Source organism: Pteropus alecto, unplaced genomic scaffold (assembly GCF_000325575.1).
Source record: "Pteropus alecto unplaced genomic scaffold, ASM32557v1 scaffold145, whole genome shotgun sequence".
NCBI lineage: Eukaryota > Metazoa > Chordata > Mammalia > Chiroptera > Pteropodidae > Pteropus > Pteropus alecto.
Genome location: NW_006436285.1, coordinates 529,274 through 551,802, shown reverse-complemented (window position 1 = coordinate 551,802; position 22,529 = coordinate 529,274). Strand labels below are relative to the sequence as shown.

General features: G+C 35.7%; 1 protein-coding gene across 1 annotated transcript in view; it reads left to right on the top strand.

Moving 5' to 3' along the window:
- Positions 1 to 22,529, top strand: part of LOC102892432 (fibrous sheath-interacting protein 2) — a 95,201-nt gene that overhangs the window by 34,043 nt on the left and 38,629 nt on the right. The window contains exon 10 of the mRNA XM_025047237.1: positions 20,115 to 22,529. This exon is cut by the window's right edge and continues 3,974 nt beyond it. Coding sequence (XP_024903005.1) covers positions 20,115 to 22,529 — 2,415 coding nt within the window. The remainder of the gene's footprint in view (positions 1 to 20,114) is intronic.

The following is a 22,529-nucleotide window of genomic DNA, read 5'->3' as shown; positions in this document are numbered from 1 at the left end:
AACGATGACGACGACGACGACGATGATGACGATGATATCTAACATTTATTGAGAATCTGCTGTGGGCTAGGTCCTGGTTAAGCTAGAAGGAAGGGAAAAGAGGGAAAGTAGATGACATAGGATATAAAGATGGAAAAGACATCATCACTGCTCTTGAGGACTCACCATCCTGGGATCAGATACACATAAACCAAAGTCCTTAAATAAAATGAAAGGACAGTTTTGATTTGTACAAAATGCAGTAGGAGTGCAGATTTAGAGACTAGTCCTGCCTAGATAAATATAAAAAAGATTTTATTAAAGGAAGGCTTAATCGAATTAGGTTTTAAAATGTGACTGGGAAGTTTCCAGACATAAGGATACAGTGAGACAGTATTACAGACAGATGTTAAAGTGTTAAGTGAAAGCATGGAAGTGCAAGCCAGCAAAGCTAGGACAATGGTAGGAGTGGAGACTCAAAAGGTAGGTTCAAACTAGAGCTTTGTATACCTTGATCAAGTATGAATTTATTCTCTCAGTAGTAGGGAGCCATTGCAGGTTTTTGAGAAGGAATATGAAATAACAATGATTTGGGTTTTTATAAAAGATAATATAGTTACAGTGTGTGAAATAGATACATTGAGAACAGAGGCAAGATGGCTTTGAGTCTATTGAGATAGTCTAGATAAAAATGATAAGGACCTGAAATAAGACAGTAGCAATGAGGGTAAACTAAAGACCACAGATTTAAGATATTACAGAGTCATACTACATCAGAATATGGTGACTCGATAGATATGTGGATCCAGAGAGATGGAGATGATGATGATGATGATGATGATGATGAAGATGAAGATGATTTAAATTTTGTATATAGGTTTTCTTTTCACTGTGCTCTCATAGTGAGCTGATTATACTATATAATCATTTGTCTGTTCTACTGGATGATAAACTTCTTGAGGTCAGGAATTACATATCTTATTTCAATTCCAAGTAGTGTGCTCAATAAGCATTAGATTGGATTAGATTGGCCTTATCTGAATGGAATGGAACAACTCTAAGGCCTCTAGAATGGAGCACTGGATGGATTATTATGCCTTTAACCAAAATATGGAAGAAAGAGGAGGAGTGAGTTTGGAAAGATGGAAGTACATGGGTATATGATAAGCTTCATTTTGAACTAGTTAAGTTTAGGTACCCGTGAGAGATATCCAGTAAGAGGTTGATAATATGTATTAGCATTGAGACCAGAGCTTAAGAGAGAGGTATGGGATGGGTGGGGGGTATATTGTATTAATTTGATTGCTATACAGTCAGCAAAAGTCTCCTTTTGAAGCTTAATTACTAATGAATGTTTTTTCTTGACTATTAAACCATAAAGAAAGATAAAGAAATGACTAAAACATCACATCCTTCAAATGATGAAGGTAAGATAATGAACAATATTTACAACTGTTCTGTTATCATTCAGTTAAATAACTGTAGTTCTGTCATATAGTTTTCCAAGTTATGCTTTTTTTCTTGATTAGAGAACCTGTTATTATTTTGGTAAAGGAGATATAAACATTATTCGTGATTGTAAATGTTAGTATCCTACATTTTTGAGTGATTGCTGGGTAAATAGACCCTTTATAATTTGCAAAGTATGGGCATGTTACAGCCCCTGCTGTGGCTGCCTATACTGATAGGCAGAGTAAGTTCCTGACATACTGCAATTTGGGAGTCCCACTGCAAAGAATTGTCCCCATGAAGGTCTGTATCCTCTAATGCCATCTCTTCTCTCTAGAAATAAAAATACATCCTGTTCCCATCTTTCCAGGGATAGATTAGAGATTAACTAAGTCTCTGCAAAAGATTCCTATGCATATCCTAACACACATCAAGAACACTAGGACATCTAGACCTGGGTGGCCCATTAGCACCTCAATTCTAATGTGCACAAAACAAAATTCATCATCTTCCAGTCACTCCAGAACCTGTTCTTCCTAATTTTATCCAGGCACAAATCCTGAGTAATCTGTGACTCTTTCATATTGCTCATGTTCTACAACCAAAAGTTGCCACTTCCTGTCCAATCTACCTCCATCAACTCTCTCATAACCATCCCTTCCTTTCCATTCTCAACATCCCTGCCTTTAACTACTGCAATAATTTTCCTCCAACCTCTTCTTCCTCCCAATTTATCCCACATTTGCTGTGAATGTAATCTTCCCAAAATAAAGCTTTGGACATATAATTCATCTACTCAAAAGTCTTTGATGATTCTCCCTTGCAAAATAGTTCATTCCAGGGAAGGGGGAATGGTAGGAGATTAAGTTAGCAAAGTAACTTAAGAGCCAGAAGTTAGGCAGCTCAGGCTTGTCCCTGAGGGCATTGGTAAGCCAATAGAAGTTTGTAGGCAGAGGAGTTCAAAAAAGGCATCTTATACTTGGAGATACTGTGTGAACTTGCATAAATAAATACATCCTTGACTATGGCAATTCTAGATATTATGACAGCCCATCAAGGAGAACTATATCATTTTTTTTCATATTTAAAGATACTTTTTTCTTTCCCTCAGGAATTAAAAGTATTTCACTGCAATCTCCAGGTGTTTCTGGTAAAACAGAAAATATCCCCAGACACTCCACACAGGATTTACTGAAACAAGAGGCAAGTAATATTTTTGTCCCAGATATAGACAGAACAAATGAAGTAAAAAATTATGATCATGATTCAGAACAGCCTTATTCCCTGAAATTAATCCCCTACAGTAAGATTTTATAAAAATTGAAATGCAAATCCACAGTAATAATCCTGTGCTACTTCAGACTTCTGATGCTCATGGCTACCAGGTTAATGTTACCATACCGTAAGTGTGGGGAATATCAGTAACAAATTGTAAGCTAGCAAAAGGAAAGTGGTGAGCCTGAGATTTTAAATGTGTTAAACAAATCAAAAATATGAATGTTATATTTGCCTCAGTTCTTAATAGAGATTTAGCACAAGCAACTTGATTGTTCCCACTTAGCCCTTAGGTCATAGGCTTCCTAAATCATGAGCTTCAAGGTACATACCTGTATACTGCAGGGGAAGTAACAAATTGAGCTTTTGTGAATTATTTTTTCTTCTAGTACTGATGGGGTGTACCATGCTACCTTACCCTATCCCCTCTGTGAACAGTGATCACTCATCTGATTTTGGAAAGTTGGCAACAGACATCTCAGGGTGCAGCCTCTGGTCACAACAAAGATTGCCTCTGTGATTTGTGAACTTGTCATTATAAAAATCAAATCCAAAACCCTTGGCTCCATTAGCACTATATTAACTGGCTCACCTGTGCTAAAAAGTTAGCATGGTTTGAAAGAGATGTCATCAAGCTGGAAATTCACTAAAGTCTTCCCAAATGAATTCTACACAACTAAGGTAGAAAGTGACATCATTTGCCATGTCCTATGTTAACTTCATAGTAAGCAACAGACTTAATTACATATAACTGCTCAGATGTAGCATGTTAGCCACAATATGCTTTTCTGCACAAGCATTTATGAAATCTGCTGTGTACAGGGCACTGTGCTACTATGTCAAAATCCACAATCAGTATGCCTAGTATCTAAAAAAACTTTTTAAGTACTATAAGATAGTACAACAGGAATTACTTTTTTCACTAGTCTTACTATAGAGCCAGAAAAAAAAAAAAAGTGTCCCCTGAGTGTAACATGAATGGCATACTTAATATTACATAATTTACCAAAAAAGTCAATGAACAAATGCATATTATCTGTTTTTAAAAGAGGTTTTAATATATACTGGACAACATGAGTACATCAAATTGTCACAAATACTTAATTTATTTTGAGAAATAGCGTAATCAATTTTATTACAATAAGATACAATACTATTTTCTAACTTATTTCACCCATGTCATCAATGTCAAGAAATGCACTTTAGGTGGCTTGTGTTCAGCTCTCAGACCTGGAAAAAAATAAATTCTACTCTGCTGGATTTATTTTCCCGTATAATTACCTAAGCAGGTAGAAACCTTGGCCAAATCAAAGAGTCACATGCCATGTCTGCAGAAAACCTGCACTCTGCCTTCTAGCTCTCAAAAACCATTTTCCATATACTTAACTTTGTTTAAAAATCACACATCTTCTTTTTAGCTTTTCAGTTGATTACCTTACATGCTGATCAGTGCTTGCCTCAGTTAATTTTACTTACTTACTTATTTATTTATCTATCTATTTATTTATTTATTTATTTATTTATTTATTTAAACGGCAAAAGGATTAAGAGGTACAAATGGATAGTTGCAGAATAGACATGGAGATATAACCTTCTCTACCACCCCCTCTCCTTTCTCTCTTGTAAGCACTAACCTGTTGTCTATGTCCATGAGTCTCCATTTAACTTGTTTCTGTGTTGCTTTAAATTTTATATCCCATGTGTGAGTGAAATCTTATGGTTCTCAAAATTTTTTATCTGACTTTTACTCACTTAGCATGATGATCTCAAGATCGATTCATGTTGCAAAGTCAGTAGTTGGTATTTTCTTACAGCTGAGCAATTTTCATTGTATATATGTACGATAGTTACATATATACGAAAGTTATCTTTCAATCATCAATTGAAAGATAACTTTTGTTGTTTCCATGTTTTGGCCACCATGAATAATGTTGCCATGAACATCAGGTGTATATATCTTTACAGATAAACATTTCAAATTATGAATGTAAATACCCTGAAGAAATGTTGCTGGGTCACATGATGATCAATTCTTAGTTTTTTGAGGAAATTCTATGCTGTTTTCCATAGTGGCTGTACCAATTTGCAGTCTCACCAGCAGTGTATGTGGGTTCCTTTTTCTCCGCATCCTCTCCAACATTTCTTATTACTTGTCCTGTTGATTATAGCTACTCTAACAGGTATGAGATGGTATCTCGTTGTGGTACTGATTTGCATTTACCTAATAGCTAGCAATTTTGAGCATCTTTTCAAAAATTTATTAGCCATTTGTATGTCCTCTAGGGAGAAGTGTCTGTTCAGATCCTCTGCCCATTTTATCATTTGTTGTTGTTGTTGTCGTTGTTGAGTTTTATGAATTTTTTGTATATTTTGCATATTAGGCCCTTATCAGAGGTGTTGCTTGCAAATATATTTCCCCATTCGGATGGTTGTCTTTTTACCTTGTTGATGGTTTCTTTTGCTGAGCAGAAGGTATTTAGTCTAATGTAGTCCCATTCACTTATTTTAGCTTTTACTTCCCTTGCTATTAAGGTCAAATTCATAAAATCCTCTTTAAGTCCAAGGTCCTTGAGTTTAGTTCCTGTTTTCTTCTATACATTTTACTGTTTCAGGGCTTATTTTCAGGTCCTTAATCCATTTTGAGTTAATTTTGGTGTGGTGATAGACAGCAGTCTAGTTTCATTCTTTTGCAGGTAAATTTCCAGTTTCCCCAACACCACTTATCGAAGAGGCTTTCCTTTCTCCACTGTATGTTTTTTGGCTATTTTGTCGAAAATAATTTGCCCAAATATGATACATAGTTTACTTCTGGACTCTCGATTCTCTTCCACTGGTTCATTTGTCTTTTCTCTACCAATACCATGCCGTTTTGATTACTGTCGCCTTGTAGTATAATTTGAAGTCAAGCAGAGTGATACCTCCAGCCTCATCCTTTTTTCTCAAGATGACTTTGACAATTTGGGGTATTTTATGCTTCCATGCATTAAATCTGCATAATGCTTTAGGGTAATAAGGTCATTTTAACTATGTTGATTCTTCCAATACAAGTACCCAGAATATCTTTCTATTTCATTGTGTCTTCTTCAGTTTTTTTTTAATAGGGTCTTATGGTTTTCATGATATAGGTCCTTCACATGTTTCATTAGATTTATTCCTAGGTATTTTATTCTTTTTGTTGCAATTGCAAAAGGAATTACTTTTTCCACTTCTCTTTCTGACACTTCATTATTAGAGTATAGGAACACTATGGGTTTTTGAACATTGATTTTGTATCCAGAAACTTTACTGTATTTGCTTATTGTTTCTAGTAGTATTCTTGTGGAGTCTTTAGGGTTTTCTATATAGAGAATCATGTTATCTGCAAATAGTGACAGTTTGACTTCATTTCCTATTTGGATGCCTTTTATATCTTTCTCTTGCCTGATCGCACTTGCTAGGACCTTCGATGTTATATTGAATAACAGTGGCAAGTGGACAGCCTTGCCTCATTCCTGACCTTAGAAGGAAGATTTTTAGTTTTTCACCATTAAGTATAATGTTGGCTGAGGGCTTATCATATGTGGCCTTTATTATATTACAGTATTTTCCTTCTATAGCGATTTTATTAAGTGTTTTGATCATAAATGGGTGCCGTATCTCGTCGAAGGCTTTTTCTGCCTCTATTGATATAATCATATGATTCGTATTTTTTAATTTGTTTACATGGTGTATCACATTAATGGATTTGCGTATGTTGAACCATCCCTGTGCCTCTGCGATGAAGCCCACTTGATCATGGCATATATTCCTTTTAATAATTTGCTGTATTCGGTTCACTAGTATCTTATTTAGGATTTTTGCATCTGTATTCATGAGAGATACTGGTCTGTAGTTTTCTTTTTTTGTATTATCTTTACCAGATTTTGGTATCAGGGTAATATTGGCCTCATAAAATGAGTTGGGAAGTATGACCTCTTCTTCGATTTTTTTGGAAGAGTTTGAGGAGTATAGGTATTAAATCTTCTTTGAATGTTTGGTAGAATTCACTGGTGAAGCCATCTGGTCCTGGACTTTCACTTTTTGGTAGGTTTTAGATATTTGTTTCAATTTCCATACTGCTGATCTTTCAATTTCGATTTTCCAGTTCTTCTTGATTCAGTCTAGGAAGGTTGTATTTTTCTAAGTACTGGTCCATTTCTTCTAGGTTATTAAATTTGGTGTTATATACTTTTTCATAGCATTCTTGTATGATCCTTTGTATTCCTACGATTCCAGTCATAATTTCACCTCTTTATCCCTGGTTTTATTTATTTGTGTCCTTCTTCTTTTTTCTTTAATGAGTCTGACCAGGAGGTTGTTAATTTTTTAATCTTTTCAAAGAACCAGCTCTTTGTTGCATTTATATTTTCTATTTTTTTTTCTTTTTTGGTTTTCAATTTCATTTATTTCTGCTCTAATTTCGATTATTTCCTTCTACTAACTTTGGGCTTATTTTGTTCTTCCTTTTCTAGGTTTTTAAGATGAAGGTTTAGGTTGTTTATTTGGGCTCAGGGTTGTTTTTGGATATAGACTTGTAATGATATGAACTTTCCTCTTATGACTGCTTTTGTCATGTTCCAAAAGTTTTGATATGTTGTACTATCATTATCATTCGTTTCTATGTATCTCTTGATCTCTCTTTTTATTTCTTCTCTGATCCTGTTATTCATCAGTAGTATGTTGTTTAATCTCCGTGTATTTGTGATTCTTCTCACTTTCTTTTTACAGTTAATCTCTAGTTTCAAAGCATTGTGATCAGAGAATATGGTTGGTATGATTTCAACCCTCATATTTGTTGAGGCTATCTCTGTGCCCCAATATGTGGTCAATCCTTGAGAATGTACCATGTACACTAGAGAAGAATATATAAGCAGCTGTTTTGGGATGGAATCCTCTGTAAATGACAATTGTGTCCAGTTAGTCTAATGTGTCATTTAAGGACATTATTTCCATATTGATTTTCTGTTTGGGTGATATGTCTATATCTGACAGTGGGGTATTTAGGTCCCCTAATACGATAGTGTTTTGATATGTTTCTCTCTTTCATTCTGTTTGTAATTGCTTTACATATTTTGGGGCTCCCTGATTGGGGGCATAGGTATTGATAAGTGTTATATCTTCTTGGTACATAATTTCTTTTATCATTATGATTTGTCTCTCAGTATCTTTCTTTACAATTTTTATTTTGAAGTCTACTTCATCTGATATTAGTACCACTACTCCTGCTTTTCTCTGAATGCTATTTGCTTGAAATATCATTTTCCGCCCTTTCACATTGAGTCTGTATCTGTCTTTGGACCTGAGACATGTCTGCTGGAGACAGCATATGGTTGGGTTTTGGTTTTTTTTGATCCAATCTGCAACTCAGTGCCTTTTTATTGGTGAGTTCAGTCCATTTACATTTAGGATGATAATTGAAATATGAGGTTTTCCTATAACTTTTTTACCCTTTGCTTTCTGGTAGCTCAGTGTTTTCATTGCTTCCTTGTCCTTGTGTTTCTGTTTTCTTTATTTTGGTTGGCTTTTGTGGGTTTTCCCTCTGGTTCTTCTTGTTTTATGTTATACACTTCAGTTCTGAATCTTTGGTGTGTGTTTACCATTATGAATATGTAGAGGATAGTTTTATACACACACACACACACACACACACACATATATATACAGTCGCCCATTTTCTTCTGTGTATGTCTTATCTCCATTCCCCTTTGCGAATTTGGAGCTTTGAATCCTCCCGTTTTCAGTCGTTGTTGTTTCAATTCTCTTCTTTTCGTTTAAGCTTATAATGCCCTGTTCTTAGTAAGGGTTGCACTCCTCTGCTTCTATTTGCCTCATAGTCACCTTACTCATAATTACGTATTTTTTTTTGTCATTTTGTTTTAAATGAGTTGACCCTTTTCAGTATTTCCTTAAGGCCTTACAGTAGAGTGTTCCCTCAATTATTTCCTTAAGGCCTCACAGTAGAGTGTTCCCTCAATTATTGTATGTCTAGAAAAGTCTTTATTTCTCCTTCATGTCTAAAGGAGAGCTTAGCTGGATACATTATTCTAGGCTGGTAGTTCCTTTCACTTAAAATTTTGAATACATGATTTCACTCCTTTCTGGCTTTTAAGGTTTGTTCTGAGAGGTCCAACAATAATCTAATGGGTTTTCCTTTATAGGTTACCTTCTTCTTTTCCCTGAGTGCCCTGAGAATTCTTTTTTTCATTGATTTTTGATAATTTTAATATACTATGTTTTGGAGAAGGGCTTTTTGGATTGAGGTAATTAAGTGGTCTGTTGACTTCTTAAATTCCAAGCTCCATTTCATTCCTTAGATTTGAGAAATTCTCATTAATTATTTCTTTGAAAATTCTTTCTATTCCCTGCTCCTAAGCTTGCTATTTTATTCTTCATCTCTTTTAGTGTATTCTTTTCTCCAGAAATTCTATTTGATTCTTTTTCAAGTTTTCAATCTCCTTGCTAAAAAAACAAACAAACAAACAAACAAACAAACAAGCAAACAAAACCTCATTTTGCTGGTCTAATTGTGTTAATTTCCTGGAATTGTTGATATTAATTATTTTGGATCATTGATTTTTTTCAGAAGTACCATCCTGAATTCTCTGTCATTTAAGTCACATATTTCTATGTCTTTAATCTTATTTCCTGGAGATTTTCTGAGCTACCTTGTCACCTTGGTTGTTAATGGTGTTTAATGGACTATTTCTCCACCTGGGCATTAGCGGACGTGTATTCTGCTATTTTTTTTTTTTTACAGAAAGATTTATTATATAAAGATCTCTCTTTATTCTGTTGCCAAGAAGGCATTTTTCTTTTTGTTTCCAGTGAGTGGCAACCAAGCCTCTTAGATCTCCGCTTTAAATAAAGTCTCAATAATGCCTTTTTTTTCTTATATGTAGTCATGCTCGCTACCTTCAGTCTCAGTCCCTTTCAGTGTTAGTAACAGCTTTGGTAACAGTTGTTCAGTGTCCCTGGGGCTCCACGGTTTTTTGTCTTGGAAGGAGGTGCCCTCTGTGTTGGAGGATGGGGGTTGTGGCTCAGCCTTGTATTTTGCAACCATCCCTATTGCTCTGCTTTCTGCCCTGGTCCCTGGGCACTGCCGCTATGTGGAACTCCCAGCTCTCTCAGGCAGGGCTCTTCAGGGAACCTGTCACACCTTCTTTCTTCCCTCTTTTCCTGCAGGGAGCTCCAACTTGGAGAGGCAACTTCCTTGTTTTTCCCAGTCTACCACAGGACTCCCATGGTCTGACCTGTGGTAGCTCATATTCGCAGACCCCTCACTCAGATGTGCTTGTGTGCAGGTTGGGTGTTTTTTGTTGAGTTTTAGATGTTCAGATTATTGTTCTTTCAAGGAGAGAGATCTGGGGACATCTCTCACTCCACCATGCTTCTGATGTCACTCCAGTTAGTTAATTTTAGGATACCAACAATTTCTACAAACCTTTGAATTTTATAATATGTGTAATATAAACCAAATAATACATATCTGTGTATTATAAATGGACTTTTAAAATAATTTTCTTCAATGTCTGAGTTTTAAGGGTGAGAAATAGCTGATGATTAAATTCTTTAAAAACTCCTTTGAAGATTTTCTTTGTTTTTATTTTTCATGTTCTATATATAGGTGACATATACTGATTCAAATGAGAAAAAGGCCAAGAAATCAAGCTTATACTCTGAGTCAGGTAAATGTTAGCAACCATTATCAAGTAAATCCTGCAATCTATTAATCCATTTATTTTAGTAACATTTATTAAGCTTCTGCTACATGTCAGGCACTATTAATTTTTGAACATATAAAGTAGAAAAGCCATTGTCCTTACCCTGGATTTTACAGGTTAGTGAGTAACAGTCATGCCAATAATCATAACACCATGTGATAAATACAATGAGGGAGGTATGTACAAGTTCCAGTGGAAGCATAGGGAGGCTAAGGAAGCTTTTACCGAAGAGGCCACGATTGAGCTGAGATGTGAAGGATGAGAAAGAATTTTCTAAGCAGACAAATGAAAGGATAACCTTACAGGAAAAGGGAATACATTTACCAAGTTATAGACATTAAAGCATAGTGTGTTTATAGAAATATAGTTATATTTCAGAATTGCTTTAGCTAAAAGTTCAAGTTAGAGAATTGCAAGAGATGAAACCAGAAAGAAGCATCCCTGAGTGTACCATGGATGGCAAACTTAATACTACATACTTTACCAAAAGGGTTGGATCGTTAAGATTCTGGTAGGCCATGCCAAAAATGTTATACCTTTTATCCTGTTATTTAAAGGCAACTGTTGAAGAATATTGGCAAGGGCATAATATAATCAGAATTTGCCTTTTCTAAAAATGGAAAATGAAACTATGGGGAAGAGACTGGAGGCAATAAAATATTTATGAGACAATAAAAATTGCATTTGGCATTTATTGAACAGTTACAATATACCAGGTACTCTGCTAAACTATATCCTCTCATTTAACTCTCCCAACAATTTAATGAGGTCCGAGCTATTTTTATCTACCATTTTACATGTAAGTAAACTAAGTCTCAGAGTGTTAAATTATCTTGCCCAATGTTTCATATAATATGTGGCAAAGGCAGGGTTTTAACCCACGTCTTAGTCAGCCAATCCTTACAATACCATGCTGCCTCTTACTACAATTAAAGAGGCTAGTACAACAGTCAAGGCTAGAAATGTGTCCTGAACAAAGTCAGTGGCAGTGAATTTGAAGAGCTGGCACAGATTTGACTCAAACTTAAGAGTTTGAAAATGAACGATATTTGGTTACTGATTGAATATAGGAGATGAAGGAGTTGAAAAGAACTCCCAGATTTCTAGATGGGCAACCACATGGATAATGAACAATAGTGCCATTAAGTAGATAGGAAATACAGTAGTATGAACAAGTTTAGAAGAGAAAAAATTAGTTCAGCTTTGAATGCACTGAATTTGAGTTACCTGCAGGCATTAAGTGGGACATCTAAGTAGAAGAGTCAAGCAGGCAGTTACAGATACTGGTCTGGGGCTCTTGGGAGAAGCAATGAAAAGAATACCTTATATCAAAACCTATGGGAAATAACAAAAGCTGTTCCCATAGGTTTTGATATAAGTGTTCTTGTTTAGGGAGATTATACTTTCTCCTTTTAATCCCCTCTTTGATCTAAGAGTTATCCATAAGTATGTTTCTTAATTATCAAGAAATGAATATTTTGGGTCACAGAGAATATAGCCTGTAAATGTTTAACACATTGAAGTTGTTAAGATTCTCTTTGTGACCAAATATGTGATTGATATTTGAAAGTGTTCCGTGGACATACCAAAAAAAAAAAATGTATATTCTCTATTTGAAAGATGTAAGGCTCTAAATGAATATTAAATTATATTTATTGATTATTTTATTCAATTATTATATGTCTTTACTGATTTTTTGTCTACTAGACTCTTTTCTTACTGTCTACTAGATGTGTCCAACCATCAAAGATGTGTATTGAAATTTTACACTATAATTTTATTTTTATAAAATTACTATTGCATTTCTAATAAGTTTTACACATTTAGGCTCTTTAGGATATTTAATCTACCACATTGCTAGAAACCATAGAAGAATTCTTTATTTTTTAACAGTTGCATTAGTTATCTATTGCTGAACAACAAATCACCCCCCCCCCAAAACTTGGCAACCTAAAAAACAATATCATCTCACAGTTTTTGTGGTTAGGAATACAGGAGCAATTTAGCTGGGTGGTTCTGTCTCTGGGTGTCTCATAGTTATAGTCAAGATGTCATCCAGGGCTGCTGCAGTCATCTAAAGGTTTTGCTGGGACTGGAGGAGTCACTTCCAAGGTGACTCACTCACATGGCTGTTGATAGATCTCAGTTCCTTGACATTTAGGCCTCTCCATAGGGGTTCTTTAGAATTTTCATGATATAGTGTTGGGCTTCCTCCAGAATGAGTGATCCAAGAGAAAGGGGCTGAAGCCACAATATATTTTATAACCTAGTCTCAGAAGTTAGACAATACCATATACTATTCATTTGAAGCAAGTCACTAAGTCTAACCCACACTCAAGGGGAAGAGAATTAACCCCCACTTCTTAGAGTATTCTCAATGAATTTTGAGACATATTTTAAAACTACCATAACAGTATTGTCATCACACTTAATTTTTCAAGGTTGTACACTATTAATTCCAGCTCTTATCCTTTCCAAAATAGTACACAAGCAAAATCATACTCATACACAAAGAAACACAGTCAGTACATAGAATTTAGGTAAAACTTTTTTAAGCAGATCATTGGAATTTATCGGTTACTCACAATACACTACATTTATTGAGATAAAAATAAATAGTAATTCACCTTGTCTTTGGACTGGCTCTAATTGGTAATACTACTTTCTATGATTCAGAGCATTCAACTTGTCTAAGACTCTTTAGTCATGCATGTACATAATTGACATACACCATCCCAGTATTCCTATGGACATATTCTACATGAAGACTTGCTTTAATATAATTATCCCAAAATATTTACTAAAATCCACTTATGGAACTTTGCTAGATGGCATACAAAGCATGTCAGACAGTATTTGAGTGGGAAGAGATTAATGACAAGCAGACTAATGAACAAACATTGAGCCTACGCATATATTAAACATTCATTCAACAAATAAATGCTATTGAGTGCTTACAATATGCCAGGCACTATAAACCAGAAATCACAATATAGCATAATAAGTCCTATCATAGAAGGATATATAAGGCACTTTGGGAGCATTAACAGATAATGCCTATCTACCTAGGCAGATTTCAAGGAAAGCTCTCTGAAGGAGGTGACATGAGCTGAATGAGTCCAGAAGGATGAGAAATTTAAAATAGGGACCCTAGAATTACGAAGGAAATAGTAAAGGTAAAGGCAAAGGGGAGCATGTGTTGTTCAGTATCTCTAAAGCATAGAATATATGTAGACTAGTGATCAGAGATGAGGCTGGTGAGGTAGGCAATGGCCCTATTTCTTCAGGTATATTTTATGCCTTTCTGGGAGTCCCTGGAGGGTTTTAACAGTGCACTGACAGCAGGAAATAAATATCTATTATGTTAGTTAACATTTTACAAGTAACTTGTGAAGGATACCAACGAATAATGATTTTCTTTTTCTCTGAAAATCCACCTGCAGTTCACAGAATCATCCCTTCTCATGATTCATCAATTAAGTAAGTATCTAAGAAAACTTAATAAATTAATGCAAATTAAAATTTTAATAATTACACAGGAGTGCTGCTTGAGGGCAGATTCTCCAGTGGAATCTCCCATTCTTGTAGTTCTATACTTTTATGCAGTGGAACTCATCTTTTGCAACCTCTCAGGACTAAGCTAAAATTGTAATGTAGGCAAAGTTTGTCATTCATACTCTTCCACCTCCTTCTCTCTTTATTCTCACTTTGGTTCTATGCTCCTGAAATATATAGGGTATTCACTCCCCTTTCAGGTACCTCTTCTCTCCAGGTAGTTTTCTGGGATCTGGATCGATTCTTTTCCCCCCTCCCCATTCAAACATGCATTACTTGTGCCTTTTGAGGTGATTGATTTCCTAATGATGATAAATTAGTTCACTATATAGTATTAACAACTTAATCTGTTACCTCATTCTAAGGATATTTGCACTGCAATCCAAAGCTATACTTAGGACAACGCCAAGCCCTTAAATCTTGGTGGCCACCTATTCTGCTGATGTCCTGTTACTCAAACTTGAATAAAACTTCATGCACATAAAATAACTCCCGATGAAATACACATACCCAACACCATCATCCTTTAAACACTCAACAAACCAAATGAGGTCCAGGATAGGTTTTATAAATCCTAAACTTTAATGAAAATGGTTGGGTAAATTGAAGTAGTAATGTGTGGTGGTGAATGGTTTTGACATTCAGACCAAGCTTTCTAGAGAAGGATTTTGAGCTTAGAAGTGGTAGAAGTCAGTTGTCTGACTTACTGAGTGCTTATGGGATACGAAGATGCTGAAGTAAACTGACTAGCCCAATCAATATTAGGACAGTTTAAAGAAATAAAGGTGAGAGAATACTGATTGATATAGTTTTATAAAGTATTCATTCCTGCCTCCCTCTTCCTCCTACCCCCACCAGATTACGAAGCTACCGAATCACTTTCAGACTGCACTTTTTGCAGTCTTTCCAACAGCAAATGCTCTGGATATCCTTTAATTAAAAATCTTAGCTCAGCTAAGATGAAGAAGCTCATGGCCTGGAACTTCTCTCCTATTCTTCTCAAATACACAGGGTTAAAATACCTTTAGCTATACTTAGGACAATTCCATGCCAGAGCACAACAAAACATAATTAGCAATACCATCTGGTCTGGCTCTACCCATTGCATCCATGTCACATTCTCTTACCTTACACAGAATAACATAGGTTCAAGGCCTCTGACTTAATCCTCTTGCTTTGATGCATCTCCTTGCTTCCCAGGGCTCACTTGTGGACATGTCATATCTGTTCCACCATTTAACTCCTCTCTCTTCTCTCCCCTCAGTTTCTTAGTTCTCTCTTTTTTCTAATGCTAATTCAAAGGACATACACAGTAAGCTTAATAAAATTAGGAACCAAATAAATCAGGACAAGTGGAAGAAAATTTGTTAACATAGTGGTGGGGTAAACAGTTGTAATAATTAAGCTTTCCATTTAGATACTAAGTGTGTTCTCTTGATCCAACTGGAAGGTGAGAGGAGAAACAGTAAAAAAAAAAAGTATTGAATCTGTTGCCCTGAAGTTTGTATTTCACTCATTGGGTGACAGTCAAATGGTTTTGAGGATGGAGATGATATTATCAAATTGATAACTGCTGAATACTTCTAATAGCAGCATGTGGTAAAAATTGAAGACCTTTGCAGAAGTCCATTAATAATTTGTGGCCTGCACAGTGGCCTTCATTTTAGAGTAGAAATAAGTATGCATTGATCTAAAACATGTTAAATGGGAATTTATTTACCAAACTTTCTTGAGAACCTACTGTGTTCAGAGTATAGTGCCGGGTATTAGGGGAATACCAAGATGAAGAAGAGAGCACTGCCCTTTACATCAGTTATGCTTCACAAAATATCAGGAGAAGAGACAGAGGCATGAGGAATGGCAGAGAGTGAATTGAGAGTAGGGTGGTTGATAAAATGGCAGGCAAAGGAAAGGCCACCCATAGAACTACCCAGTCTCTGGCTTTCAGATTGGAACACTGATGTTAGGATATAGAGGTGCTGTTTTAAAATCTTTTCAGCCACTGGGATGAGGTTGGGATTTGGCAATAGAATGGACTTTGTATATGGATGATCAGAAGGTATCAGGCATCAGCCCAAAGCTATGGGCTTGAGATACAAGTAGAAGACCACTGATTAAATTAAAAATTAGATATTCAGAAGGATTAGGCAGACAAATTAAATTTTAGTATTGTCACATTAGTGGTCTTATATGAGGCTTTTCTCATTTATTTGGCTAGTTTTGTTCTCAGATGTTTGCTATTTCCTTTTATGTAATTCATGCCTTTGGGACAGAGAGCCTATGGGGACAGGTTGCAGCAAATACACAGGACTCACTGGGTTCCACTTGCTGCCTGTATGTGGTAGAGAGAGCAAAAACAGAATCTAGGCACATTAAATTGCAGAGGATCTTCATGAAGGAAATTGTGCTGGCATTGGCCTAAGAAACTGGGTCTTAGGAAAATAAATGAAGCCAGAGAATAGGAACTATGCCACTGATGTTAGCATTCATGTTCCAGATTCCATACTGCAAAAAGGTACTAGTCTGAGGATGGGCTATTGCTACCTAACCCTATCTGAGACCTGTAGGGTTTTCTTTTACTACTTAGAATTAGGTCGTAATTTCACAGTCTGGCCATATTTCTCAAAACTGAATTCTAGGCCTTGGGAGAAAATGTAAAATTCAGTAAAATAAGGGTAGGCCAAGGAAAAATGAAGATAGATTGCCATATTTCCTTTAAGAAGGTCAAGGAGAAGAAAGGTAAGAGATCCATGTAGGCAGGAAAATATAAAAATAAATCAAAATTAGTTTTAGGCCTTGATTTTTAAACTATTTTTATTATTCTATAATTTATATGATTGCGTTGTTCTCTTGCTACAGTTTAGTAAAATATATTTTGAGTTCTGAGTAGTAAGTGAGAATAATTCTGATTAGAACATACAATAGAATACTGTGATACCTAGAAAAGGGCTACATCTAATTCAGTACTGCATATGATCAGAACCCCATTATTTTAATCCATCATTATCAATAATCGTCCATAGATTTTTTCCTACTGGGGGGCAAGGGAGGAGATTAGGTGTTCGAGGAGGTGGATGGAAACTAAATTATCAGAAAGTTCTGATCAAGCAGAGCAGGCAGAAAGGACTAGTCCATCTCTTCTCTCTCCAACCCCATGTTCTTCCCAACTCAAAACAAAACAAACATGGCTAAAGTGGATCAAGAGGAGTAATATCAGATAGATGTTAGTTTATGCAGCAGCTATTACTCTACTACAGCAATTATTCTATTCCTCTGAATAATAGAGTAGGAAGCTAAACAGAGGGTTTAGACAAAAAATAAATCTTATTCTTCTATAAAGCTTATTATTCTCTGTGAATTGCTAGGGAGAAAACTGCCAGGCACAAAGGAGATAATCTGATTCAATGATTTGAAATTTGGGGGGGGTGGAGTTACATAAATTATTAACTATAATTAATTAGATCAATCTATTTTTAACTTTCAGACAACAAAACTACTATCAAAATCGCTGTCAAGAAAAAGTATGTACAATGAAATCCACCAATAAAGCAACATATTAAGGACATTTTCTAATATGTTATTAGAGAAAAATCTGAATCAGACAACCAGCAACTATTGACATCAGTTTCTCTCTTTGTCTTTTTCTCTTCCTTGACTTTCACTCTCAGTTATTCTTGATTTTTGCAGAGGTCCAAAGTTATTGTTAAAAGAGTTACTGTTACAAGGGGTCGAAAGTTACTGCTATTGGCCCTTTGAGCAGAAGGCTCAGGAGGATAGATTGGGGGAGCCTTAGAAGGTTTGATCATCATGGGAAAACTAGCAAATACCAAAGACTGACTCCATGATGGGAAGGCATTAAAGGAAATGCCTTTGCAGATCACTGCAGTTCTGGCTCAGGGCTGAGTGCCCTGCCCTTGGACAGGTGAGCCAGGATGCCTGGATCTGTCTCTTAATTTTACTGGGAGTAAGAAGAATATTAGGGTGACTACTTCATCAAAATAAGGGAACTGGTAACCTAAGATGCTGTAACTTGGACCAGGCAAAGATAAGAGGGTGAACTTGATAAACCCAAACTCTGGGGCTACACAGAGGAATCATGAAAAAGAGAAGGTTTCAGGGGAATAGCATATTTACACACTTTTTCACACATAGACCTGCTCAATTCATAGAAAATGCAGCAAATACAAAGACTTACAGGCATCTAAAGGATATTTCTCAGTTTAGTAGTATAATGAAAATAAGCTGAAATATCAGATTCTCTTTATCACATTTTACTTCATTAAACGCTTTAGGAATACCCCTATTTTATATATCAATGTTGGAAATGCTTCTTCTCAACTATCCTAAGAGTAATAATGTAGGTCTGCTGTACGTTATCTCTGGTAATGAGAAAATAACATATATTGAGATTCTTAGTTCATATGTATTGAAATACATTTAGACCAATTTAGACCAAAAAGTTCTAAATGTTTAGATGTTATGCTTAGAAGTATTTGATTTAGGACATGTTTGTATAAAACAAGTGTTTTTCAACCATATGCTTCATCCCAAACTATATTTTTCAAACTCAACAGCAATTTTTTGTTTAGGCAATAAGTACAAAAAAAATGCATTTAGAGAACTAGATAGTAGTAATGTTTGCACAACATTGTGAATGTACTTTATGCTGCTGAACTGTACACTTTAAAATGGCAAAATGGTAAATTTTACATTATGTGTATTTTACCACAATAAAAAATACATTAAGAGATTCAGGAATTGGAGTGGAATAAAATGGCTTTTCCCTGAAGTGAGCTTCAAATCTTCTCCAATGAGTCAGGAGAGAGAATGCCACATATGACAAAGTGTTAACTTTTCTTTGAATGTTGACCTAAACCCGAACAATCTGGGAGCTATCTTTGGAGATAATTGGAAGACAACAACCACATTATAGAGAATCTAGTGCCAAAATGCCAGGATATCAAACAATGCATAGCTAGAATGTCAGGCACCCGGCCTTTGCTTCCACTGACTTATATCTAAAGCTTTGAGAAGTAGAGTTCTTGTTGGAGATACACACTCTTGATCTGGCTGTCTTGAGGGTAACAACTTAAAAACATAGACAAGATGATTTTTATGTTCCCAAAATATATCTGCAATAAGTAGAAGTACATAAACAGATATAGGGTTTGACAGGTACACTTCGTGTCTGCCCCTGGTCCATTGTAAGCTGTGACAGCACAATTAACCACAGTGGAAATGGTTATTCAAATCTGGTCCTTGGGTTTCTGCTCATACTGTAGGGAGACCCTAACTTTCCTCTACTGTTCAGCCTTCTGGCTCTTTGAGTTCCATTTCTAGCTCAGCCTTTTTTTCTACCTAAATTAATGTGTTTCTCTACTTCATGAGCTGTCCTCTGTCTCCTTACCCAAGACAGTTTGCACTAATAATAATCTTTTTTGGACCCAAAGCCTGTTCGTTTCCCCTGAATCATCAGTGTTGTTGTCCATCAATTAAATCTTAACAAGTAACTAGTTATTTGCATGTATAAATATAGTCAATTGACAGAGGAAGGCAGCAACAGATGGACCACAGAACCCATAGGCTGACCCCTCCACCCCGGGGCTTTATTTTTCACCCTCACCTCCTAGCTAAACAGATGCCTAAGTAAAAGGAGGTTATCCATGAAGATACACAAATGTTTTGACTGCAAATTCGTTTCATGAAATAGTTTTAGAAGTAATCTATTTTGTATTTTTAAAGCAATATTGCTTGGATCAGAAACATAATCTTACTTCTTGCCAGAACATGTGATTTCTGTGAGCCTAGACACCCAATTGGCTACTTTTTTTTTTTTAAACCAAGAAGCCATTTATCCTCAGTAGTAAATGCTGAAAATAAAAGTTCCAAGGACTTTTGAATCAAAGAGAATCGTATTCAAATAGATCACAACCATAGAGAATAAACGAACCTGAAATTAATCTGTTATTCTAAAGAGATCCTTTCCTGTGTTTTCTCTACCATGGCTGAATTCTAGCTATACATTGTTTGATATAAGGAATTAAAGATTAGTTCCTACCCCTAAAGTAGAGTAAATTTACATGTTTTCCCTTGTATCCCTGCTCACCACCTTTCCAGGTAACTTCTGAAGAATTGAACAGCATAATTCATGACATAATGACCTGGGCTGTGGCTACAGTGACCAGTATATTATACCCAGCCATCACAAAACATGAAGAAAGTTTGCAAAATATTACATATCCAATGCCTGACAACTCTACCCTCTCTTCAGATAGTTCGAGTTGCTGTAGTATGTGCAGTGAAACATTTCCATATAAAACAAGTAAGATGTCTCATGCAGAGCCCTGTGTGAAGGCAGATGACAAGTCAATAGAGCAGCCAGCAGCACCACTAAAACCATCTTTTGCCCATAAAGAAATAAAAGTTGTGGGGAAAACGTATCACATGAAAGAACCACCTAAAATTTCTGAACCTAAATATAATGAGACCTCTGAATCCCTCACAGTTAAAACCTGTAAATCCGATAGTTACCTTTTCTCGCCAATCAAAACAGGCACAACAAAATCTAAAGATGCTACCACCGAAACAGATGGCTTAGAACATCCACTGTCTTCCAGTGAAAAAGCAAAAGCCATAAAGGAGATGCAGGAGTTAAAGAATATTTTTCTTGACTTTAAATATCACCTAAAACTGGAAACTGAGTTGATTTTAAAAAATATTTTTCATGAAATGGTGTCTGAGTTAACCCAAACCATCCCCACCCATTCCTCTGTTGCGGCCCAAACCTCGATTGACCAAACTGTCAATGACAAAAGTGACTTGCTCTCCAATGTTGATATCTCTTCAGCAGCTGCTGAAATTATGGAAAATGTACTTGAGAAGCTACAGTTTGCAGTTGAGAAAAAGTGTAGGGAGGTATTTTCACAAGAAAATATGTCAGTTCTCTTTAAATCAGATTTAACAGCCAGTGGAGAACATTTCATATCTCCAAAAGAAGAAACTTCAGAAGCTTCACTGCCTTATACTTTGGAGAACATGAATGATATTGCAGAGGATATGGTTCATGTTATTTTAGAAAAGCTGACAGCTTTCGCATCTTCTAAGCAAAATGAACTTGCTCATCTTGAAATCACAACTGGACCTGCTTATCAGCAACACAGGAAAGATCCAACATACACGTTTCTTCAAAGAGTCAGCAAAAAGAAATCCGGTGTTGAACCAGATGTAGCCACATTGATTGGTAAAGGAGAAATACAAAATCTTGTGTCAAATATTTTTTCCCAATCCTCTCTTATTGGTTATATAAAAGAAGCAATCAGCACTATACTTGGTTATATACAAAGTGCACTTAAAAATGAAAGGCTTATTGCAACTGAAGAAACAGTGATCATCCTTCAGCTAATTGATGACATCTTGTCTCAGCTACCTTGGGAACCCATGAAAACAAATGTCCAAAAGAGTAGACACCCCAGACTGAGCAGTCCTTCTGGCACTGAAGAAGAGAACAAACTCACCAGCACTATGGTAGCTAATGGTCATAGATCTGAATGCCTATTTCCACCTATTAATGTTCCTGACATGGTCTTTTATTCTGAAGATGAAAATGAAGAAATAGACAAAATTGTGGAAACTGTACTGCTTTCATCTATCAAAAACGAAAAAGCAAAGTTACAAGAACAGGTTCATGACCACTGGTTAACAAGGGAAAATGTTGGTTTTGAGTACAAAAGAAATAAGAACTTATCTACAAAGACTGCTTATCGAAACAAAGTAGCATTTCAGGATTGGAGATTAAAGACTGACATTCCAACTTTTAAGAATAAGGATCTTTTTAAGTACAAGCCATGTTTGAATAAAGACATTTTGCTTTTCAGCCAAAATGAAAAGCATCAAATACAAAAAGCCTCAGATAATATAATTACAAGTATTTTAGCACAGGTGCTCAAAGACACATATTCTGGGCCCTTTGGTCACTTAGATTATAAAAATGGTAAAGAAGCTTCACTTCTTAGCTCGGAAAAACCACAAGATCTGTCACATCAAGAATGGATGGACCAGATGTTCTCTGTATCAGAAATCCGTAGAGTAGCTCAAGAAATTGTAGATGCTGTATTAAGAATACTTCATATAGCTTCTATTGACATTATCAGATATTCTTCACCAGTACAGCAAACTTTTCTAGATAATGCTGACATACCAAGTAAAAAGCCATTAGAATTATGGTTTAAGAGTAAAAGGAAGAAGAAATTTTTTTCTGTACTTGGTATAGAACCTACAAAAGATCCTTGGTTAGAACCTAGAGAAAGTGAATCAACATCTGAACCTGTAGTTAACATTAATGAGAAGATCATTTATACAATTTTTAAGAAACTGAACTCATTTATTTGTCCAAAATTACAAAGCTGCTCCAAACCAGAAAGCCATGCTGCCCATTTGAAGCCTGCACTTGACAGGTTTTACTCTCACCTTAGTGCTTACACAACTAAAGTAGTAAAAATTGTTTTGGATGTTATCCAGAAAGAATTAAAACAC